Source organism: Pseudophryne corroboree, chromosome 3 (genome assembly GCF_028390025.1).
Source record: "Pseudophryne corroboree isolate aPseCor3 chromosome 3, aPseCor3.hap2, whole genome shotgun sequence".
In the NCBI taxonomy this organism is placed as follows: domain Eukaryota; kingdom Metazoa; phylum Chordata; class Amphibia; order Anura; family Myobatrachidae; genus Pseudophryne; species Pseudophryne corroboree.
The window spans coordinates 173,503,401-173,529,677 of record NC_086446.1 but is presented as its reverse complement, the minus strand read 5'-3'; the positions used below and the strand labels follow the sequence as shown (position 1 = coordinate 173,529,677).

Here is a 26,277-nt window from a genome sequence, read left to right as displayed (position 1 = left end):
CATGGGAAAAAAAGTACAACAAATACATTCATCACGATAATCCTTACAGTATTTTATTTCTAACACACCTTAAGTACCACATTGTTGGTGAACTAAATGGTAAGAACTGCCTTTTACTACATTTTCCAATCTTTTTTCCCCACCACAGAAATGCTACCATTAGATGCGCCAAGGCACTACTAACCAGCAAAAAGCCCTCTGTTTATAAAATAAAGTCTAATTGACAAATATTTATTGAAGCATTGATTTACTAAATGTGATCATTATTCCCTAACCTGAAGAATCTATGGTTGCTTCCAAACCCCACTCTTATTCAGTGATATTTAAAAAAAAAATCTACATTTTTCAATTTTCTCTGAATCTTAACTGGGTGTAGTAAGCCAAACCAAAATCACCAGTCTGGTCTGAAATGAATGCCTTTTGTAAATCAACTGTTAAGGGAGAGATGTAGAAACCAGGACAGAGATAAATTACCAGCCAGTCCTAACTGCCAAGTTACAGGTTGTGTTTGAAAAATGAATATTAGGAACTGATTGGTTGGTACTTTATCTCTCTCCGAGATTTTTACCAAGTCCCCAAAGTACTTTAAAAATGTGAAAGATATTTAAAGGGGAATTCATTTGCTGGCGAAGGGTGTGAGTTGCCATTGGCGCAGCATTTATACGCCCACCAACGGTACCCAATCTCATTCCCTTCTGAATGCTAGATCTGCACAAAAGTGCTTGCTACCCTATGGGGCAGTGTACACTTTGTGTGAAATTGGACTGCGTACAGGGAGGCTATTGTAGTGCTGATTTACAAGGCAAACTGATTCATCCAGAATATAATTCTGCTCTTAATCTCTTAATGTGTTACTCTGTATGGCGATGGAAAATCTGTCATGCATTATAAATAAACTTTCATGATGATGATGATGATAATCAATTGGCCTTAGGACTCTTTTTTGTTCTGCAACGATTTTATTAGGTTCATATACTAAAAAAACACAATATTCCTACTCTCAGCATATTTAAGATGCATTTTAAATACTCCAGTCCATTACATTCCACCTTTATGGCTGTACTCACTGTAGTCCCTTGCACTGAATATATGGAGACAGCCTAGGTGACAAGAGAACTAACAGCTCAATGTCCAGCATTTCTTACTAATATGTAACAGATGGAAAGTGGTCCAACCAAACAATACCCAACACCAGGCGTCCACTAACCCCCTTCAATAAAGACACTTAGGGACAGATCATATCACATTAGTATTGTAGAGATTTCTGTAGCTGAAATCATATGTATTATTAGCAGATAGCCTACCTATACCGAAACAGAGCTTTGCCGATTTACATCCAACTATTTTAATAGAGGAAGGATGTAATAACATGCCAGGGGTGATAAATCATTCTGAGCCTTCTCCCCACCCCCAGCCCTGCACTCCCAGACTTCTCCACATTGCACTCAGCTCATTCGCAGAGTTACTCTTGTTCTGAAAACAGCTCCATACAGTATAACAGCAGCAGCAGCAGCATGGACCCGAGGAGCCTGGCTTTACTTACCCTTCTACTGGGGACTATCTGCTTCTCTGACGGTAAGTAGATATTGGGGAGTTCTACTCCAGAATCACTTTATCGAAAGGTTGTGTGCTGTGGATTTGGCTCGTTGTGCAGCAATAAAAGTTCAATGAGTTCTGGAAAGAAAAGTGTGCATTAGCAAATTAACACAAATGTAGGTTTGCTGAGAACTAATCTGTTTATAAAAGCTGATGTTTTATTATGTTTATGCGAGTAGTTTTACTTTGTGAGTTGTCTGAGGTTTGGAATACCACGCGCATAGCTGTGTGTGTGTGTGTGTGTGTGTGTGTGTGTGTGTGTGTGTGTGTGTGTGTGTGTGTGTGTGTGAGCCTGTGTGCGTGCGTGCGTGTGTTTGTGTGTATATATATATGTATATATGTAAATATATACATATATGTATATATATATATATATATATATATATAAAAATCTTTATCTCTATCTCCCTCTCTCAATATATGTCTATATCTAATCTATCTACCTACCTATCTATCTATATATGAGTTTATAATGAAAAGGTTGCACAAGCACATCTGTTACTGCAAAATATGTTTTCTGTTTCTCTGCGGTTCCAGTATCTGGTTTTAGTAATACTATATGACACTTTTGCAGATATGTGGGTTGTTGCTATGCAGGTGTGCTCTTATGCTTTACAGTGCCAACGTTACTTTGTTTTGCTTTTAAGTGTGTAAGACATTACAGCTGTTCCATGTGTGTTGTATTCCTACTGACATGAGGATGTTGCCTCTAGACTAAGTACTAGACCACGTGTGCTAGTCACCAGAAAGCGACTTATCTCTGGAATTTGCTACAAATAGCTGTATTCAGTGTGCCATGTATGTGTCTTCTATATAAGTTTACTGTTTCGTAAATTCTCACATCTACAGAAAATTCTGTTCATCTCCCTACTCATGACCCAAAACGCATCAATATAATGCTGAGGTATCGCTTCCACCAGACGCATCTCCCAGCCTTGTGGACACACACATTGGCGTGATGCAAACGGATAATAAAGCGTGTTAGTATATTGGAAATGAGTGTGCCACTCAGTGGGCGCCTTATTGCTATACATGTATTCATGATAGCAGCACCCCATCACCCGGGTAGATTCGTAGAAGATGACAACTATAATTCCCGTCTTTAGTCCTAACATCTCATGCTTTCATCAAAAACAAAATATAGCTGTCTCCCAGCAGTCACTTTAATCGCTCTTAATTGAGCAGCTTTCCCCTAGGCTATTTGTTATTTCTTTTAATCCCCGCAATTTAGTTCTGGTTGTTCAAGAATACTGGAGTCTAATTTACTTTTAATTAGCAATTACATGACCAATAAGTGCAGAGACCTGGAGTTTATAGATCATGAAATATGGTCTTCCAATAAAGGCAGAGACCTGGAGTTTATAGATCATGAAATATGGTCTGTAGGACCTGTGTTAATTGTTTTATTGACTGATTGACATCATTTATACAGTAGTTGATAGATAGTACAGTTCTGTATTCACTACTGTCTTACATGATTACTGTTAAAACGGTTTGTACATTCTTTAACCATTCTATCAATATAAAGATTTGATTGTTCATCATCAGCCTTTGATGAAACTTAAACTAGACCTTAGATTTGTGTACATAGAATGTCTTTGTTCTGCTGCAAGAATGTGTCCTACACACTGCTGAAATGTTTGTCTTTTTATACTAGATAACATCGATTTTGAGTATGTCTGTGATTTACTTTAACCAACATGCATGAAAAACGTTGTTGTTTTTTCTCCGGCAACATGACAAATTGTCCAACTTGTAGACATAACATTAGTGTACGTGCTCACACAACATGGACTGTATAATACTACATATAGGTAAGACCCTAGAGGTGACTGGATTAGCGGCTGTCAGAAATATGTTCTGAGAACCCTATCCTGGATTCAGGTGACCCATGAACACCTGTAATTTCCATCATGGTTGGTTCACCTTGAGATTTGTACCTTTTGTCAACTAAGAACACCTTCAAGCAAAGCCTTTCAAATGCTTGACCCCCTCTTGTTCCTAGCACGTACTCAAGTCAAAAAAAGGATTTATTTGGGGGTCTGCAGTATTTACATTAAAAAGCAAGCATAAACAGCATTAGCATAGCAGGATAAAGAAAGGAGCAGCCGAAGTGGGTGTGGGTCTGCACTGGTTACACAGGACACATCATCTGAAGAGACAGAGCAGAATACCTACCCTAAGGGCAAGTATATCAGCTCAACATCTGGGAAGCATAAATTTATCTATGGCAGCAGAGCCCATTCAACAGAACAGTAAAAGCCCATCGAGGATAACAGTCCCAGCGCCCTGATAACCTCACAGGTCTGGTTGGGTCAAACAAATAAAATGATAAGATACAGGCTGCATATCCCGCTAACTGTATGCAGCAAGATACTAGCTTCACGGCGATGCGGACCAGTGAGGTGTGTGGAGAGGAAACAGGGCAGCAGTGTCAGACTTCTACAGGTTTCAAATGATCTCACATGATGAATAATATATATATATATATATATATATATATATATATATCTCCAACCAATTATTTAAAAAAATTGATCACCATTGCTCGTGAGCGATTATAGCCACAACCTTATCTAGCAAAACAGACATATCACAATCTGATTTTATTAGGGATCTGCTATGTATATTAAACGCAGGAAGGCAGAAAGGATGGTAGAATATACCTTGATCCAATCTGTCCTCTATTGCTGGTGATGACTGAAACAGTCCAAGTTATATAGATGCGTTTGTTGATTTTTAATTGGCTATGAAATCTTTAGTTTGACGTAACCGCGGTGGATAAGTAGAATTAAAGAACATTTCGGACTTGTTATATCTTAAATATTATTTCTAGCTCTCAGAAATAAAACAATAGGCGCTTTCCTGCTGTTGTTTCTTTTCTTTCCAGGACTTTACTGCATTTGGTATAATTTCAATGTGCCAAACTATTGTTCTCAGCCTGGATTACACACAGTATCCCACTGGATTTATGGAACGTGACGGTTAGGCCAATCTGATAAATATCGGGCAAATTTCCGACCATATGTTTATACACATACACAGAGTGCATAACAATGTATATATTAATACAATAATAAATCTATAAAAGTAATCTCTCACTAATCCAGACATATGAGATCTTTTATGAACGTGTCTCATTCTGTCATTAGTTTGCCAGTTGGAGACACTGGCTCTATAATAAGTCACATAGGAAGCTGTGGGATCTGCTACGAATTACATCGTTATTGTACTATGGAGTGTTGGCCAATTCCTGACTAATCACACTCCAGAAATGCAATAGTTATAGTTTTATTACGGTCCCTCATTTGCCTAATCACGATTGGTTACAGAAGGGCTCTCTAGCTGTGCGTGCATAGTATATACTGTAGGCAACCAGGTCTGAGGGCTGACCACCCCTGGTCCTTATCTCAAGCTGTCTCTCCATGTAGCTATCCCTATGTATACAGTATACACTCTAAACGCCGGCAACAGAGCTGCAGCTACCGTGACCGCCGGCCAGATACAAATTGAGTTATCCCTCTGTATATTTTGTGGGATCAGATAAACTTTTAGACACACAGATTTGGGTAGTTTTTCAAACTTGTGCTTGTTCCATTTCCCAATATTATTCACATATGTTACAGTTTTGCATTTTATACATAAACAAGTCTCTTACTTCAGCTGCATCATAATAAATTATTCTCTTCACCAACATAATTCTTGATTTGATTTGCTCTAAAATATCGTGTTTGCCTAATTGTCTCTCTTTATCCTCTATATCATACCTCCCAACATGACCCTCTCCAGGAGGGACACAATGCTCTGCTTCTGGACTTCTCTCTTAATGTATGATTGTCTGCACCTGTGTTGAACAGGTTAATGGATAAGAAAGGTGTTTCAGCACAGGTGCCAGCAATAAGCAGTAAGAGGGAAGTCCAGAAGCAGAGCATTGTGTCCCTCCTGGAGAGGGTCATGTTGGGAGGTATGCTATATACACATGAATGGCTGAATGCATTTCCCAAGTAATGACCTTCCCCGGACAAGTGGCCTGCATTCCTACTGGGTGCACCTACAGCATATCTGCACACGGAATAATGCTCTATAGCGGGGATCTGTCTATAAGCTATTGCCCCTTCCCATGCGCTCGGCACTTACAGCGGGGTAGCCGGCCCTGTACTGCGCACATGCAGCATCCAGAGCCTTGTGACTGCAGGCAAGTAACCTGACATTACTCCTCTTTTATGCAGCACAGAGTATATTAATTAGTCAGCTGGGAAATAGAGTTTTATGATTTCCTGTGCATAAAAATTCCAGAAAGTGAAACGGGCCATTTAACTTCGTTAGAATAAAACAAAGTTTATTTTCAAATAATGTTTTCTCTCTTTCTTTACACTTCGTGTTCTCCTACTTTCATAAGTGTGTATGGTCTGTCCGTCTAAAAGCAGGACTAAAGACAGATACATAGATAGATGATAGATACAAATGATTACTTGACTATAACCCATGTGGTCCAGCTCTTGTTTTCCTCTCATCCTCCTGCACATAATCATGAAAACTAGAGTCAGTCTGTTTACAGTAAACTCATTATAGTGTGATAGATACATAACACGCGGTAACTATGCTGCATGCACACACTAAAGTAAGATAATGTGTAACATTGTACTGAAACACTGATATAGACGCGGATAGGTTATCAGGTCATAAGAAGCGCTGAGACCATCATTGGCGCTGATGTGTGTGACACTTCTGGAGCTGAACAAACACATTTGTGTTACCTCCTTTTATAGGGCTCATTTACCGCTTATGTTACAATTTACAAGATCACCATGGCTAAAGACAAGCAGGGAAGGGAAAGTGCAGAGAGATAAAGGATCAGAGAAGAGACGCCTTAAAGAAGCGGGACCTTTGTAATGCAAACACCCAAAGGACCCTCAGTACTATATTTATTACAGTTGGTTACCATTGTCATGTACATACACTGGGTTTAATCTTAGTAGCCAAAGTTTGAAAGCAGTTTTCATGAAAAATAGCTACAACAGAAGAATATTTTATATGTATACATTATATCTTTTATATCTATGATTGTTTATATGCATGCATCAATGTTATTATACCAGGTATTTGTCGTACCTGGTCTTGCACTGTAAGTCATTGTTTTCTTTTTATGCTCATCTGTTTATGTACATTGTTAGGCAACGGCGAACCCTTATGGTGCCATATAAAATAAATAAATAAATAAATAAATGAATAATAATATAATAATAATAATAATAATAATAATATTAAGCTGAAAATTGCCTCCATTACACATTTCAGCAGCTTAGCCGATTTTCAGTTAAAACAAAGAACAACAAAAACGATCTGAAGTTTTCACTAAATATAAGACAGATTTATATTTTTTTTAAATCTGGAAATATCCTTGGAAATAGGAGCAGTTGGCAGCTAGAATGCACTTTATGATGATAACAATCTATTGACTTGGCCATAGTTATGTTGCAGCTGTGCTTTGGAAAGACTCTATGATGCCCCTGGTGATGGACAAAATTACATTTTGGTTGCTAGAAAAAAAGAGAGGCTTAATTGGCAAATGCCTCTAATTCTTTGTGTAAATGTTACTTAGTGGCATCAGGTTTAATAGATAAATAGGCTCCTTAAAATTAAATATTCCACAATGCACAGGAGTATTTGGTATGTTATAGTGGGTGGTTTAACAGTAGTGTGTTCTGTAAATGTGACACATGTGACCATCACCACTGATTGCTGAACATTGTAGTTTAGCTTGTACCTAAATAGTCTGCCCACTCTCAAGCAGAATAATAAACGTTCCAAGCCAGGGGCTCAGCATGATAAGTCACTAATACCACGACTGCAATGCTTCCTCTTAAGGCAGTGCTTCCAACCTTGGTCCTCAGGGCACCCTACAGTCCTGGTTGTAAGGATAGCCATGCTTGAGCATGAGTGTTGTGCTATGAGTTTGTAGCCTGTGAATTTAAATTTGGTTTGGCATTTCAGCTCAAAGTGGGTGAGTACTGCCACATTGATCAGTCTGTGGTATTGAACCCATTGAAATCTGCAAGCTAGGGTGATGTTAGGTAAAATAATAATAATAAAGCAGTTTAGGGGGAGAAACTGTTTCACAGTTTAAGGCTAGTATATATTTATTTATGATGTATTAGCATTTGTTTATACAATGCCAACATATTCTGTTGTGCTTTACAATTGTAAAATCTATGATTTTCTGTAGTCAGTTACCTCTTCGCAAGCCCAAAACCTTCTTCCCGTAGGAGGAGTGGGGCTCCAAGAGCCAACGCCATCTGAAGATAATGTTGGTTCCCGCCAGGGCACCGAATGTGGGGGCACTCTTTAGATGAACCCAGGCTTTTGGATGGGCCTAGCAGGTCCCAGGTCAGTTGCTGTGGGGGACAAATGTCTCCCTTTACAATGCTTTGCAGATAGCATCACGTATAGTGACCCAGGTCATTTGTGAAACAGAGGCCTAATTCAGATCTGTTCGCTCGCTAGCATTTTTCGCTGTGCAGCGATCAGGTAACAACTGCGCATGCATATGCACCACAATGCGCAGGCGCACCGTAAGGTTACAAAGTAGATCGTTGTTGTGCACTGGTTCTAGCGAAGAATCCATTCACACAGCCGAACGAAAGGTGATTGACAGAAAGAGGGCGTTTGTGGGTGGCAACTGACCGTTTTCTGGGAGTGTTTGGAAAAACGCAGGCGTGTGGAGGCGTTTGCAGGGCGGGTGTCTGACATCAATTCCGGCCTTGAATAGGCTGAAGTGATCGCAGCGGCTGAGTAAGGTCAGAGCTACTCAGAAAATGCACAAGCTGTTTTTGTACTGCTCGGCTGCACATGCGTTCGCACACTTGCAAAGCTAAAATACACTCCCCTATCTGTTCGCAGCGCTGCAAAAAATAGCTAGCGAGCGAACAGATCTGAATTAGGCCCAGAGACTGAGGCTGCACCACTGAGAAGGAGCCTCTTTGCAGCTCACAGCGGCCCTCTTTGTGGTGTGTGGCACCCCACTTTGCTGTTGTTTCGAAAGGGGGCTTGGCTGCACCTCCCAGAGTTGGCTACCCAAGCCCATCTCCGCTCTCAATGGACCTGTTTTTTTCCATGCAAACTGAATACTAGGCGGCCCTCTCTGTCCCCTAATAATGAACGGGTCCATAAAGAACAGTGCAGAGGCCCCATAGACACAAATATTACAGTGAAAAAGGTTAAATAAGACTGACTAATTCATGCTTTGAATTATCAGGTAATCATATTTGAAACCTCCAAAAAGTAGTGAGTGACGTGATATAATAAAGTCATCAAGTGCTTTCATCTGGGTTCTTTTCATGTGACAAACTGTCCTCTCTGGTTGTTCAGAGCTGAGTATTGCAAATAAAGCACAATAAAAACATAAATGAAAATCCCTAATAGAAATATATGTATATGCTGTGGGCTTTATTGCAGTTGGTGGTCCAGGATGCAGAATGTATAGATTTCAGTGAGTGCTATCTATACACAACCTTCACTGCCCAAATGTCCATTACAATTACAAATGCTTCAAAAGCAAAACTTTTATACTAGGTATAATTCCCTTTAAATGTTCCGAGTTGTAGTACAATAGAGTTATGACTTTTTCACTACTAAGGTCAAAGCCGTTTAACACTTTTACCCTGAAAAAGCTGCTGACCTGCTGTTGACATCTGAATGCCAAGATGCTACTTAGGAGAGTCCAAGAGTTCACGTCTGTTGTGACCTAATAAAGTAGTTGATCTTTAAAGTGATTCATTTCTGCCTCCAAAATGTCCCCAAAGGAAATTTAGCAGCCTGCAATACCATAACCACTTGTCCACTTTGTAGGGTTAATGTTAACAGATCTGTTGGAGATAGTAGGACCTGAAATTCCTGTGAAAAGTGAAATGTTAAGGTTGGCTGCAGATGACTGCATGAGGGCAGAAAGTAAAGCTAAGGTATCCCTCCTGTACCTCCTCTCAGAGTAATATCTGCAGCAAACTTCTTCCTCATCTCAGAGTAATATCTGCAGCAGACTTCTTCCTCATCTCAGAGTAATATCTGCAGCAGACTTCTAACTCCCCTCAGAGTAATATCTGCAGCAGACTTCTACCTCCTCTCAGAGTAATATCTGCAGCAGACCACTTTCACATCTCTAGCATTTTGCTTTACAGTCTCCATACTTATAAATGCCCAAGCTTCATTGATGTAAAAACGATTAACTGTGGGGTGTCCAGAGAAAGAGTGACATTTAAATTGGATAATTACGTCTAATAAGAGAGTCTGTGTCCACTGGTGTCTGGATTAAGTGAGGCTGTCTTTCATTTACACATTCCAATGACTGAAATGTAATACAGAGCTACTGTATATGTCATCATGCTCTTTATCATTACTGAAAACACAGAATGATATTACTATATGTTGAATAAAGAGCACAGTCAAGAACTATATGTAATGAATTTAACCAGTAATAATAAAAATAGCTAAATTATATGATAGAGTGATTCAAATCCTACCACATTTCTAAAAATCTTCTCTCGATCCAAAGAGAAAAACAAAAAGCTCAACAGTATAAAAGTATTTGGAGGGTCTGCAGAAAGTAGGCTTGTCTAAATTGGCTGGTAACAGAGAACACTAGCTTGCATGTAGCTGCATTAAGACTCCCCATACATTTTGTATAATTTAACTTTTACATCTAGATGAATGATACAGTAAATATAAGTTTTTCCGGTTAACTTGTATTCTGGCCTAGTGACCCAATAAATGCAATTTGTCCCTTTAGCAATGTTTTTAGTTTTGACAAGTCATTGTCTGATGTATCTAACCTGACCTGGTTCCTTTAACCTTTATGTATCATAACTGTATATAGAGCAATGCTTATATTGCTTGACTTTTTCTGCACTATCCTGTTGTTGCAATTGGGTATGGATCGTTGGGTCGACTCAACTTAGGTTAGCAGTCATTAGGACGACCATGGAAGGTCGACATGAGCATTAGGTCGACATGTACTAGGTCGACAGGTGAAAAGGTCGACATGAGTTTTTTTAAACTTTTTTTGGTGTTGTTTTCTTCATAAAGTGACGGGGAACCCAAATTAGTGCACCGTGTCCCCTCGCATGGCTCGCTTCGCTTGCCATGCTTCGGGCAATGTGCTTCGCTTCGCTCGGCACAGATTACTATTCCGATCGTAGTCCATGTGGATCGTCAAGTATGAAAAATCCCAAAAATGAAAAAAAGTGAAAAACTCATGTTGACCTTTTGACCTGTCGATCTAGTACATGTCGACCTAATGCTCATGTCGACCTTCAGTGGTCGACCTAATCACTGTCGACCTAAGTTGTGTCGAACTAACGACCATATCCCTTGCAATTTGTGTCTTATTTTTGCACTGTATATGCACAATGTAAGTCGATGTGGATCCTTTGTGGCATCCTATGAAGAGGATAAAAATAGTAATCATTAGGTAACAAAGAGCTGGACATTTACCTTCTGTTTCTATCTTTTATGCACTTTTTGCTGCTTAAAATGTAATACTTTAGATCAGTGGATCTCAAACTGTGTGCCGTGGCACCCTGGGGTGCCTCGGGACACTTGCAGGGGTGCCCTGGGTTGGTGGTCTAGGACCAATACAAATTATACATGGCCATTGTAATAGACAAAACCAGTGCTTGTGGCTTCCAATCATAAAATATGTGGACCAACAGAAGTGAATCCTGTCCTTCATCACATAACTGAACCTTAAGGTGTGTACACACGGTGAAAAATGCACTTAACTTTCCTTACGTTTTTGACTATATAGTCAAAATCTATATATTGACTATATATTGCACCATGTGTACACAGCTTGCGATGCCTATGCGCAGTCCCACAGTATAGGCAGCGCAAGAAAAAATAGACTGCGCAGGCAGACCAACATTGACTATATCAGCGGAGCCAGGCTCCAACCCCATCGAATAGTCAGTGTTGGGTTACAGCGCATCGCGCAGTGTGTACACGGCTTAAGGATGACATATAACACAAATTACTTTTTTTAATATTTTTATCTGAATTTCTTAATGCAAAACTTTTGTACTAGGGGGCCTTGAAAAACATTCTGATACTCTAGGCCGCCATGACTTAAAAAAGTTTTTAGATGGTTCATTTTTTATTTCTTGATTTGATATAATAAACCTGTTGGGTCTTGAAACTTACTATATGAATTTTCCGGTTTGTAAGGCAATGCATTCACATGAGATACATTAAGGAACATTCATCCTTAGCTAATGCATAAATACTATATTTTTCTACAAACATAAATAAGGGGTTTATTATTTGGCAAATTTGCTAAAAAAATCTAAACTCTAAAACTAAATTAAGCCATAGACTTTTTCAGAAGTGTCCATGAAATCATTAATATATATATTTCTGTTTATAAGTCTTTGAAAATCCCCTCCCTGATTTAAAAGAACTATGTAATTAATTTTGCTGGCAAAGGGGAAAAAGCTACAGATGACAATTCCTGTATGTAATGTATATTCAAATACATTAACATTAGATTACTGTATTAATATGTTATATGACTGTACAAAAATAAATTTCTCATATAATATTATTTGGGATTAAATATTAATTAGTTTAAGTTTTACCACCATGCTGAAATAAACTAGACTCTTCTACATACAACAGTGAGATTTAAATAACACAGATGTGATAGGGTTCTCTTTGAGCCATCATAAAGTAATGCCATACAGTCCAACATTTCTAAATGCAAAATGCGGAGAAATTCTGACACATTGCTGGTTCTTCCGCACCCCACCCTTATCCAACCAAACACCCAGTCCACTTTAACGTCTCCTCAGCGAATGGGAGCAGTACCATGAATATCGTGATAGTTGGGAGACTGTGCGATCTATGAGCAGGACCCTCCTTTTCTCATTACCTACTTCTCTTACACACAGTCTATATTCTACACCTCCTGATTGGGCTCTCGGACTCCACTCTTTCATTGTTTTCATTTTCTCTGACTACTTAGACCTGCTATCTATGCCCACAATATTAGGCACTGGTTCTAGCTTACTATGAATATTTCCATTGCAACGTTTGCATCAGTGGCTGTGTTAAGAGTTATTGGGCTATTTGTTACTCATCTACTGTATTAAACTGTTCTCTGAACTATACTGTAGTGTTTTACCCTGTACTTTCTTATTGTTTTGCCCTCTCTATGGCATTATTATTATGATAGATATATTAGTATCCACAGCAATGCCTGCTACATCTGCATTTCTTCCTCTCGGACAAGGCTGCGTGATGCTGGGCTGTTACACCTTTGTTTCTGATGGCTACATGCTCACTTCTGTTATGTAACATTGTTCTATTATAATATACACAATCCACTTCATCAAAACAAGGATCTACTAGGGATGAACTACTTCAGCACAGTATTAGATGTGTATGTATATTGTTATATATATAAGAACATAATCTTTGATGTAAAAATAATAAAGCAGAGCTATGGATTCCTTGCATAAAGATGTGTCTAGCAGCAGAAACATTTATTTTCTGAAACTCAATACAAGGAAGGACAGACATGTTTACAGTACTTCAGACCTTACTTTATATTAATTACACATGCTGACATTTGTTCTAATTGGCACATCATTGGCTACCACTGTACCAGCTCTCTGTTGATGTTACTTTTCTTCAACTCATTTGCAGCTCAATTTTCAAAAGCAATTGTAATCAGTTTTAATGAGGGTTATTCTCCAGATCAGCCTTCTGTTTTCTTGGCCTGTACTAATGCCATATTAAGAAGTAATTTCAGGACATTCCAGGCTGGCGCTTGTAAAGAAGTACAGTTAGGTTTATATCTGGAATCGAGATGGACAGGAAGGGGAGGGAGTTTGTAGCAGACATTACGGAGCTAATATGTTGAGGTGTCTATGTATGATGTTGAGGAAAGTGGTTTGTCAGACATATTTCGACAGGGCTTCTCTTTTAATTAAACAAAATGTTTACATAGAAAAATACAAATACTTCACATAGGGCCTAATTCAGGGTTGATTGCAAAGCAACATTTTCCTCTAAGGGCAAAACCATGTGCACTGCAGGTGGGGCAGATATAACATGTGCAGAGAGAGTTAGATTTGGTTTGGCCAATTATTACAGGTTGATAACTGACAGAAGCTGATTGGCTGGTGCGTTATCACCTTCCACTTATTACTTCTTTATCACTTCTCCAGGCTTAATACATTTGCCCCATAGATTGTAAGCTTAAGTGGGGCACACCCATTAATGCTTGTGTTACTTTTGTATGGAGCCAATTAACTTACCAGTATATTTTTGTGGGAGGAAACCAGAGTACCCAGAGGAAACCCACGCAAGCATGAAACAAACATCACACAGTAAAACCATATTGGGAATTGAACCCATGACCTCAGTGCTGTGAGGCACTAATGCTAACCATTACACCATCACTGCTGCAGCGGTATGCAGCCATATAGCACAGCCACTGAACCACTGATGAGAAATAGAGCCCTAAGGGGCCTATTATTAAAATGTGTGTAAAACTCTGAAATGTTAATTCTGTATTGCTGTACAGTATATCAGGGCAATTTAACAACAGTCAGGCGCAAGTGATCACTTACACGTTTAGTTTATTTCAGGGTTTGGACCAGACTGAGTTAATGCTCATGCCAGGCAGTCGGCCAGTGCTTTTATAACTAAGATGATTGTTTTGGATTCCTTTCTGAAAAGTCTTGCCATCTTGTAGTATATAGGCTACAGTGGCTAACAGCATCTAAAGATGGTGCTAGCTAGCAGGGAGAAGCTCTAAATCACAATATTTTTCAGAGCCTGGTTAATGGGGATTTAGTGATTGTTATCAGTGGTCCTGCAGCAGATATCTCCAATATCTGTTGTGGTACTCCCTTGATAAATGACCCCAATACTAAAATATGCGGCAACTCTCCCAAGACAACCATTTTTCGGAAGATTGACCTAATTTTTTAGAATGATATATAGGTCCCTAAGTCTTCAAAGATGAACCAATAATGTTGGTTTCCTGCTGCAAGAGAGGAAAGACAGATAGGAGAAGCAGATACTAAAAGGAAGCACTTTCAATTATGTATGAATATTGTACATGTAGAATTTCACACACATAGCAGTTACACTTTAAATTCATGCCAATCAGCTGCCCTGTATACTTTTATAGTATGCAAATTATAAGTGTTACATCAATACTGATTGGTTGCCATGGGCAACTTCTCCAGTGGCTTACTTCTCCACTTTTATCATTGCTTAGTACATGTCCCCCTAAGGCGGGTATCCTATTTGCAGTGATACTTTATTGCTGCTAATAGGCTCACCGGGGGCTATCCTATTAGCCCCGATGCCAGCATCCTTTTCCCCTGATGTCAGCACGTAGCGGGAATTATGCTTTGGGTGCCTCAGGCCTCCAAATCAAAATCCCCGATAAACAGCCACCAGAGCCGCGATAACACATGGGATCGGGGACTCATCCCTGATCCCATGTGTTTCATGCAATCATGGGTCCAATTTCAGCCAATCAAAATGGCCTCTGTTGGGATAATGCGATAATGACCATCAGCCATTAATCGTGATATCTGGCTGTTTTGATTATCTGAAACTGCACCGGGGCTAATAGGATACCGCCCTAAGGGGTCTATTTATGTATATCCTGCATTACCTGAAGATCTATAGCACCACTATTATAAAGTAGCACACAGTAGTTTGTTCAGGCAAATGCAAAGTGAAGTAATTCCAGGTTTCACAGGGTAATGCCATCTTGTCTGTGCTTTTGTTGCTTGATAAATTGCAGTAATCCTACATTCCTATAGAGGTCTATGAGAACAGATATAAGCAGCGCAAACTGGGTGAGCATTGGAGAAATCTGAATTCTCTGGTGTTAAGTTTTTCTCAACTTATTATGTAGATCCCTATATTTGTTGTGCTAAAAACATGTAATGGTAAATACAAGTGAAGCTTTCATTTCATGACATAAATAAACTGTAATGTGTCAGTCCTAGTACACGGTTTGTCATAGTCCGAAGCTATCAGTTGAATGTGGCTGATTTATAGAGATCATCTGTTTGAAGTTGCCTGTATTTAGCAATTCATCATTGGACTTCTGCTTATAAAATAGTTTGCTTTTGTTTGCTGTTGACAAGTTTAAATATGATTTTTGTTCTATTGACCACTTGTATTCTGCGTAAATAATGGATCATATTGGATTTGACAAGTATTAGTAGTTTGTTGTTTATATTTAGTGGGGAAATAGATTGTTTCCGCAAATTCTCAATACACACATGTAACACTACACAACTATTTGCGGAATGTTACTTTGATGTAATCATCACGTATCACAGCCATTGCTGCACAAGAAGTCTTGAGCCAGTGACTTACCATAAAAGAAAAGACAAACATTAAAAAAATATATTCAAACCCTTTTTCTAATGATATAACATTACATATATATTTAATTTGACACTAGATAATTAGCAATAATATGTGAAATCACCTTCTATTGAACTGACACTAACGCAAACATCTTTGGCACTAATTAAACACTTTAAATAGGCTTACTGAAAATATCAGGATGGAGAATGAATACAAACCTCTGCCTCATACAAGAACTGACTACAAGAATGAAAATAAAGTTCACTGCACAGGGCCGTGTTTAAACAGAAAATGTTCGTATGATCGTTTCCCTTCAAGTTGACGGTTCAGATTACTATTTGGAAGTGCGTTAGACTTGGAACACTTTTTACTACTGAGCAACTTTGCATTACAGTTGATATAAAAATGTTTATAGCAAAATCTGTTTTTCTGGAAATGTTTGAGAAGGTAAAACTTTGACAGTCAGGGCTAGGGGCCTCTAATGGTTAAATATCAATTGTGCCATCCCAGCAGTTCATTGTTGGCAAGATACCATCAACAGGGAAACATTGATGAGTTACACCATGAGTAACCTGCACTGTTTAGACACCGGATCGGTGGTGACTAAAGAGTGTGTGGAGCTAAACACCAGGAGAAAAAAAACACATACAAAAAACAAACAAAAAACAATCAGCATCTTCCTATCATTTTATAGAATGTACTTGATTAATGCTCAAAACTGATTGGTTACTATGGGCAACTTCTCTAATGGTCCTCTTCTCCACTCTTTACTGCTTTATACATCAACCCCAATGGGGTGTATTTATTAAGCCTTGGAGAGAGATAAAGTGGAGAAAGTACCAGCCAGTCAGCTCCTAACTGCCATGCTACAGGCTGTGGGAGAGATGTATGAAGCAGTGAAAAGAGTGAAGAAGTGTGCCAGAGGAGAAGTTGCCTATGGTACCAATCAGCTTTGAAGTGACATATATTGAGGGCATTCTATGAAATGATATGTAGCAGCTGATTGTTTGCCATGGGCAGCTTCTGCACTCTTTTCATTGCTTAATACATCTTCCCCTCTGAGTTTGAAAAATGACAGGAGCTGGTTGGTTAATATTTTATCTCCACTTTATCTCTCTCCACAGCATAGTAAATAGACCCCTTTATTCTTTTCCACATGAACACATACTGTACTCACTAGAGTCCATGCTGCTATATAAATATATTAATAGTAATGTTGGTCAGTCCCTGCTGCATACTTGCTTACTTTTGAAAAAGCATTTCAGGGAGATTGTGAAAGTAACACCTACAGTATCAGAGTGGACGTGTCCTGCTACATCTCAGGGGTGTGTCATAAAAATGACTTACTGTACCATACCTCCCAACTTTTATGTCTGTAGAGTCGGGACGCTCGCGCAGCATTGCTGCAAGCGACCTAGAAAAGGGGCATGACCTCAGGTGAAGTGGGCATGGCCTCTTCCAAGTGGGTGTGGCCTCACATCACTGACCTGTGGTTCTGCCTATTGGGGGCATGCCCAGCGCTCCTGGAGCAGCTGGGCAGCCCCCTGCTCACCTCCCAGCACTGAATAGATGCCATGCGAACGCATCTATTCCGAGATCACCTGCTGCTTTGCATAGCAGAGCAGTGGGTGAGCAAATCCTCCCCAACTGCCTCCCCCCTCCTCCCTGCCGGCGGGACAATGCTGCCCACGGTAGGGACAGCAGGACAGTGTCCAAATAGCGTGACTGTCCTACTGGATTTGGTGGCATTTGGGAGGTAAGCTGTACATTCAGATGTAAATTGTTTGTTATTACCCAGTTTTATTATATTATTGTTATTTCCAATTGTAAAGCACAACGAAATTTGCTGCACTATATAAGAAACTGTTAATAAATAAATAAATAAATAAATAAATAGTCCCCAAAGTTCATAAGATCTACTTGTTGAAGAATAGACACTGCTATTTTTCAGGATTTGCTTGTGTATTGTGTTTTACAAGAGGTTCCATATACTGTAAGTGGCCACGAGAAATGGGAATCATTGTGCCTTGTAACCAATGCAGGGAAATGGCACTGACTAGCCCATATGACTGTATGCATCTCTGATTCCCCCCCAAGAATGAAACAACTACATAATGGGGATAAGGTGCAATAAGGGAGATTGCTGGTCTATTCAGGAAATCAGGAATATTGCTGGTCTATTCAGGAAATCAGGGAGATTGCTGCTATTTCAGGGAGTCTCCTGCAGAATTCGGGATATTAAATTCTACCCCTCATCACAATTTCTGATAAGCTCCTGAACAGGGCCGGTTCAAGGGCGCAGAGCGCCCCGGGCAGGAAAGGGGCGTGGCCTAATACAGGGGGCGTGGTGAGTCACGCCCCCTGTACATTGAAAGCGCCGCTTGAATGCTGAGCGGTGCGCGATGACGTCATCGCGCACCGCACAGCAAAAGGTCCTCTCCACGAAGAGAAACTAGACGCTATGCGTCTAGTTCCCTTCGTGGAGAGGACCTTTGCTGTGCGGTGCGCGATGACGTCATCGCGCACCGCTCAGCAGTTACTCTCCACGAAGAGAAACTAGACGCATAGCGTCTAGTTCCCTTCACAGGAGGCGCCGAGGACGGGGACGGCAGCGGGCAGCGGAGGCGGACGGGGGACACAGCGGGCAGCAGTGGCGGATCTTGCCACGGTGCGGCGCCCTCCGGACGGCGCCAGCACCCTCCGGAAGGCGGCGCCCCGGGCAAAAGTCCTGCTTGCCCGTGGCAAGAACCGCCACTGCTCCTGAAACAAAATATATGTACAGTATATATATCATTTTGAATCTCACTAACAGCTTTGTTTATGCAGTACAATTTGTATTTTAGGTTCAGTGAATGTTAAAAGAAAAAGTTAGCTAAATAAGGGATCTGTTTATTTAAGGACAAAAAATCCCATCTGCTTTCTATCAAGACATCACCACCAGTGATAACTTCCTTATTGAAGCATATGTGAAAGCCTATTTAACAAAAATCGTGTCGTACAAGTGCCACCACAATCCTTTCTCTGTTATTGCCATCTCATGTATGCCAACATATCTCCAAGCATGACCAAACAAAGCAGTAAATTAAGCTGTAACAGTCCTGTTCAGGACCACTGAGGCAGCTGAACATTTTTCAGCTTTTCTGGAGATATTTTATTTAGAACTGCGCCTGCGGTGATAGGTGATTTTCTATCTCTGTAAAGTTCTTATCACCGCAGACTGAAAAATAGGCCGGTAAGTGTGAAAATTTAAACTTTTTTTTATTTTTTTATTAGCTGAACCTCTAGACAACATCATTAAGGTAAAAACCCATCAAGGTGTAATTACAGCAATTGCTATTTAAGTTTACCCTATTCTTAGTCTAAAACCTGGAACCAGTAATAGACACAATGGCAGTATTACTTTGTTATTGTTACTCAAAGCAGTTATGTTGAAATTAATTGTACTTCATTCTTTGGGAGCATATGCTGTAGGCTTTGTGTTTCAGATCGATCTGACCAAAACGGGGTTAATCCTTTGTTCAGTAGTTAAAACTTCCATTTCCCTCGCATGGTTTAGCTTCCTCACCTCCTGGAATAGATTTATTTGTAGCCTGAGGATAAAACCATTATAAGATAATAATAACTAGAATAACAATGCAGCTAAGTGCTGACTTATCTGTCCCGTTATCTTGTCTGAGTACTATCCCCCACATCCAAAAACAATGAAGAAGCTGCCCCCTCTAATCTTGCCGGCATTTCTTGAAATCAAATATCCCAGATATAGTGCCCTTTCTCACCCTAGCTAGTGTTCCACACCTGCACTATTCTAAAGCTCTGCATCCATGTTTATGACACATTACAGATAAGGAGCAATGTTATGTGTAGGCTGACTTTTCTCTGTGCTGTAAGCGCAGCTAAAGGGCGCTGTACAGTGTAAATTATTAAATTAGAAGTTGTTATTGAATTTTGCGAGTAAAGAAACCTGTTTCCAATAACATCTAAAACAGTTATATGTATACAGGTTGAGTATCCCTTATCCAAAATGCTTGGGACCAGAGGAATTTTGGATATCGGATTTTTCCGTATTTTGGAATAATTGCATCCCATAATGAGATATCATGGCGATGGGACCTAAGTCTAAGCACAGAATGCATTTATGTTACATATACACCTTATACACACAGCCTGAAGGTCATTTTAGCCAATATTTTTTATAACTTTGTGCATTAAACAAAGTGTGTGTACATTCACACAATTCATTTATGTTTCATATACACCTTATACACACAGCCTGAAGGTCATTTAATACAATCTTTTTAATACATTTGTGTATTAAACAAAGTTTGTGTACATTGAGCCATCAGAAAACAAAGGTTTCACTATCTCACTCTCACTCAAAAAAGTCCGTATTTCGGAATATTCAGTATTTCGGAATATTTGGATATGGGATACTCAACCTGTATCACTAATAGAAACACCAAGCAAGATGATAATTAGTTTTACATTTGTTTTCTAATTTTAGGAATCTTGTATAACATCTAATTTGTGTTTCCCAAATGTTTAAATGTAACACATTTGGCCACACACAGGACAATACATAATTATCTTACTTTTGTCTTGTGACAAAGACCTCATTCAGCTGTGCAAATGCAATCCATAGTACCAAATGCAGTAGGAGGTGCATGCAGTAAGAGCTGCATTTGCGGTCACAGCGCTGCCACTGTATCGCAGCCTGGGATCAAACAGTGCGACCATCGGCTGCGATGTAGATCTGCAACGGCATGCTGAGTAAGCCTCAAGTTACTAAGGCTTTCCATTGCAGGATGGTTTGCGAGGCTAAGGAAACTGCGTCTCCTGGAAAATGGGGTCAAAACGCCAGCCGCCCCTGCCCCTCCCCTCAAACACCTCAATTAGGCACAGTCATTCACATTACTGCGATGCGATTGCAGGACTCATTTTGCACTTGCGCAGAACTGGTCCTGTGCATGCGCAGTCTCTAGATTATTGGAAAACTGCACAGGTGATCGCAGGAGCAATCCAATCTGAATAACCCCCAAAGTGAGCACATAGCTCCAAAGAGCCTGCTTTTATTAGAATGTATAATAGGTAATTGAAAATTGATTTTAATGATAGACATTTATTTTGGGAAGAAAGTTTAGAAAAGAAGTGTTATTGGGCTTTGTGGGTGGTTATCTGTTGCAGAGAAGGTAGTAGGGGCAAGTAAGGGAGGGTATAATGATGCATTTGCCTGTGCGTGGTCACAATTTGCATCATCGCCCAGCAGGGGCATGATAATTACATCATTAAGGTCTCCCCCCTACTCTAGTAGAACCAGGGCCGGTGCAAGGTTACTTGGTACCCTAGGTAAAACGTCTGCCTACTGCCCCCCAACACCATCAATTACCCACTTTCCCAGTCAGTAAGGTGAAAATGCAGAGGCGGTATATTGCATGTGCCTCTGAGTCAGGCTCTATGTGCTAGTGCCTGATGTTGGGTAGCTGGTGACTGTGCTACGTCATGGCTACAGGTTGTGGATGTGTAGGTCCTCCTGGCTCTGGTACTGAGTTAGTTCCTAATTCTGGGTAGTTGATGATTACAGGCACTATGTTCGTTCTTGGCGCTGGGTGGATGGTGATTACGGGTACCGTGCTGTGCTCATTTCTGCCTCTGGATATTTGGAAGCTACTGGCACTGTGACCCTTGGTACAGTAGTTGGTGACTACAAACACTGTACTAGTTTCTGGCTCAGGAAGTGAAGCTTTGAGACAATGTACGGCGGTGTCTTATACATCTCCCAGCTGTCTGACTGCAATGAGTTCGACAAGGATGTATCTCTCAAAGACATCCTTAATTATTTGACAGGTACACTCAGTGGCACCCCCTTACCAGATTCTGGCACACACCCAGCTACCTATTTCTTTCTATTTCATTCTCTCTCTCATACATACATATATACGTCATCCATTCACTGCCTCTCTCATACTTACATGCATCCACTGTCTCTCTAAATACATCCATACATCCATACACTGCCTCTTTCGGGTGGTCTTCAGTATGCTGCCAGCCAGGATCCCAACCGCCGGCATGCCGACACATATTCTCCCTCTTGGGAGGGAGAATAAATAGCATAGCGCACCACCGTGCCCGCAGCGTGGGGAGTGCAGCGAGCCCGCAAGGGGCTCATTAGCGCTCACCCAGCTGTCAGTATGCCGGCGATCGGGATCCCGGCCGCCGGTAACTCATACTACTCCCCGTCTATCAAACATACATACATACATACATACACTGCCTCTATCATACATACATACATACATACATACACACACTGCCTCTATCATACATACATACATACATACATACATACATAAATACACTGCCTCATTCATACATCCATACACTGCCGCATTCATACATACATATATACGTCCACACACTGCTTCTATACATACATACATACATACATACATACATACACTGCCTCTATCATACATACATACACACACACACACACACACACACACACACACACACACACACACACACACACTGCCTCTATCATACATACATAGATACACTGCCTCATTCATACATCCATACACTGCCGCATTCATATATACATATATACGTCCACACACTGCTTCTATACATACATACATACATACATACATACATACACTGCCTCCATCCATACACTGCCTCCATCCATACGTCACACGCAGCCGTGGCGGGTAACTGCATGCCAGCACAGCTGGCAGGGAGCTACTCAGCAGGTACAAAAGCATCGCCGCTGTGCAATGCTTTTGCACCCTTGTGGGGGGATAGGGCCAGACATGCGGGGCGGACTAGCTCTGTGCTGGGCGTCCCCCCACATGTCTGAGAATCTGATCGTAGATGTGCTAAATTTATCACAACTACGATCAGCTCTAAATCACCCTCACAATTAGTACCTCAGTTATTTTGACCCATATCCTGTTGGTTTGAATACTGTACACCTCCTGACAATCTGACCACACCTATCACATGAGGCTATGGGGAAGCGTGTGTGTGTCAGGCTATGGGGCAGCGTGTGTGTGTCAGGCTATGGGGCAACGTGTGTGAGTCAGGCTATGGGGAAGCGTGTGTGTGTGTCAGGCTATGGGGCAGCGTGTGTGTGTGTCACAGGCTATGGGGCAGCGTGTGTGTGTCAGGCTATGGGGCAGTGTGTGTGTGTCAGGCTATGGGGCAGTGTGTGTCTGTGTCAGGCTATGGGGCAGTGTGTGTGTGTCAGGCTATGGTGAAGCGTGTGTGTGTGTCACAGGCTATGGGGCAGCGTGTGTGTGTCTGGCTATGGGGCAGCGTGTGAGTGTCAGGTTATGGGGCAGCGTGTGTGTGTGTGTGTGTGTGTGTGTGTGCGTGTGTGTGTGTGAGGCTATGGGGCAGCATTTGTGTGTCAGGCTATGGTGAAGCGTGTGTGTGTGAGGCAGCTCCAGGCGTTGCACTGACCTGTAGGATGCATGCAGAGTTCACCTCACAGATGGTGACAGCTGCCCTGTGTCCATGCATTTTTCTTCCTGGTATTTCTGGTACTCCTGTAGGCAGCTCAGCCCCTGCAGCTGCCCTTTTCTCATAATTTTAGTGCCCACTGCCCAGGGTTCCCAACAGTTACTGGAGGGTGAATGGGAGGACTTCAGCCAAAATGGGGGCGGGGCACCAGGAGCCTCGGGTGGGCGGGGCTTCGGCGGCTACTACAGAGGAGCATCAGGTACAGTATCTGGCCAGTGAATAGGCAATGCTTTGCATATGGCCACGCCCCCTCCCTACGGCTCTCCCCTTCTCTGCTAGTACTGCCGCGGACAGTGTGCCTGAGCAGCCTCAGCCTCTCTCTTGTTCTCTGTGTGACTGGGTGCAGGGGAGCTGCGGGCCATGGAGTTAGCCGGGGCCACATAGCAGCTGCATCCCCTGCACCTGTGATAGTTACGCCACTGCCAACCGCTGGGTAAGCACTGTTCCTACTGGTGGGGAGGCACTACTCTTGTTACTGCCCCCAGCTCCATAACCGCGTGATTGGTGCTGCTGTTGGTGAGGGGGCGGGTGGCTGCTGCTGGTGAGGGGGCGGGCAGCTTCTGCATCTCCAATCCCCCCTGCCCTCCGTACCACGCAAAAAATATATATATATATAATTAAAATAATGGTCCTGTGGGTTGTAGGGAGACAGTAGTGGCCGCCCTCCAGCGGCCGGCGCTCTAGGCAGCGGCCTAAAGCTGCCTAATGGTAGCGCCGGCCCTGAGTAGAACTCACTCTTCTCTGTTAACCCTTCATACATAGCTGTGATACTTTAATAATTAAGAAATGTTAATTTCCACATGATACGAGTCAAATGTGACTTGCTAAATAAACCCCAATTTGTTAAAACCTTAAAAAAAGAAAAACTTTTGTTCAAATGCTGAAACATTTTTGATGATGAGTTTAATCTATCATCACCAACTTTTTATATTTAAACATTTGCAAGAGAAAGCCATCACTGGGGAAATTCTGTTAGCATACCGCCAGTCAGGGTTGGACTGGCCCACAGGGATACAGGGGAAACCACTGGTAGGCCCCACTGCCTGAGGGCCCATCTCCTCCTCTATGGCTCAGGTCCCGACTGTGCACTTGAATTGTACATTATACATATTATCTACAGTGCATTGCAGTTATTAATCTGGTACATTATCATGCATGCACTAGCAATATTTACTATAGATATTTATCATGGGGACCATACCATGTTAGCTAAGCCTCTGTGGTAGCTGGCCACACCCCTAAGCATGGGCCTTTACCTCTGCATCCCCCCCGGTGGGCCCTCCATGCCCCAGTCCGACACTGCCGCCAGTGGTTGCTAGTGCTGACAATACAAGTGTTATCATTGGGGTGTTTCAATATATATCAGTTTTGATAGGCTAACAGGTTGCTGTTGACCCTTCCTGTTCAGTACTTATCGCTAGTGATTTAAAAAAAATACTTTACAAAGGTAGCATGCGTCACATAGACCACATTTGCTCCAGAAGTCACATCTGCATTTACAACTTGAAGTTGTTCAGTTACAACGCTGAAACTAAATCCAATCCTGTACTGATTGGTAGCCAAGAAAACCATGCAATGTTTCCAATACAGTGCTGTAAAGCATGCAGTGATCGCTAATTGTTCTGCAATGGCTGTGCTCAACACAGGGGTCTCAGTCTCAATGTTTGTCATTTCATCCCACAGAGAAACCAGTCAGCCTGACTTACCGATGTCCCTGCAGATACTATGAAAGCAACGTTGCCAAGAGCAACATCAAGCACCTGAAGATCCTTTCCACCACCAACTGCTCTCTGCAGGTTGTGTAAGTACAAAGATATCCAACAATTTAAAAAAATGCTTAGTTTTTGGTGCTGTATAAATAGGTAATACTGATAATAATTCTAATAATAATAATAATAATAATAATAATAATAATAATCATAATAATAATAATAATGTGTATTACCAACTTATCTATTTCGTTATCACTCTTACAGCTCAGTAACACTCTAATATCACTTGTGTGATCTTTCAAAGCATTTTTATGGTCCTGTGTGGTGGTGTTTGTTTATAAAAGAACAGTTTCCAGAAAATTATTACAGCTTGTCTAATCAGCTGCATCCTGAAACCCTGAGTCCTACTTGCATTATAAATTCAAAGTCTAGGAGGCCTGAATACCAGAGATCACTAGTGTGGATTTGGTAAAACATAGTCCAGAGATTGAATTCTCCTGTAATATATGACCCATAGCATCTTCAGGTTTCATAGATAATTCAAATGTTCAAATGTCAAAAACTATGCATTTGTTACCACAAGGTAATACTTTCCCAATGCTGCAGACACCAAATCATTTGTATGAAACATTATAGATTGATTCGAGTGGATATGGGTGTGCGTCTCTCAGAGCAACAAGGAATGCCCTTAAATTACAAGCTCTCTGGCCATTTAGCTTAATCATCATCGTCATCATCATCATCGTTATCATCATCATCATCATCATCATCATCATCATCTCTCCATGCACAGCAACAACTAATTTTGTTACAAGTCTGCAAATCTTCAAAACCCTCAGAATGCCCAAACTTCTGCTTTGTGTTTCATAAATGGCCTCCATAGATTTTGTCTTGGTGATTGTGTTGGGCCTATACCCACTAGCAGTAAGCAAATAAAACATTTCCCTCCACTCAGTAAATTGCATGATGTTGTGCTTTGCATGCATTATAGCCACTTCTTTACAGAGTTTTTTGACCTTATCATTGGCTGCATACTGTAATCAATAATTGTTAT

General features: G+C 41.0%; 1 protein-coding gene across 1 annotated transcript in view; it reads left to right on the top strand.

Moving 5' to 3' along the window:
* Positions 1–1,439: 1,439 nt before the first annotated feature.
* CXCL12 (C-X-C motif chemokine ligand 12) overlaps positions 1,440–26,277 on the top strand; it is a 100,974-nt gene continuing 76,136 nt past the window's right edge. The window contains exons 1-2 of the mRNA XM_063958607.1: positions 1,440–1,575; positions 25,195–25,312. Of these exons, the coding sequence (XP_063814677.1) occupies positions 1,515–1,575; positions 25,195–25,312 (179 nt within the window). The 5' untranslated portion in view covers positions 1,440–1,514. The remainder of the gene's footprint in view (positions 1,576–25,194; positions 25,313–26,277) is intronic.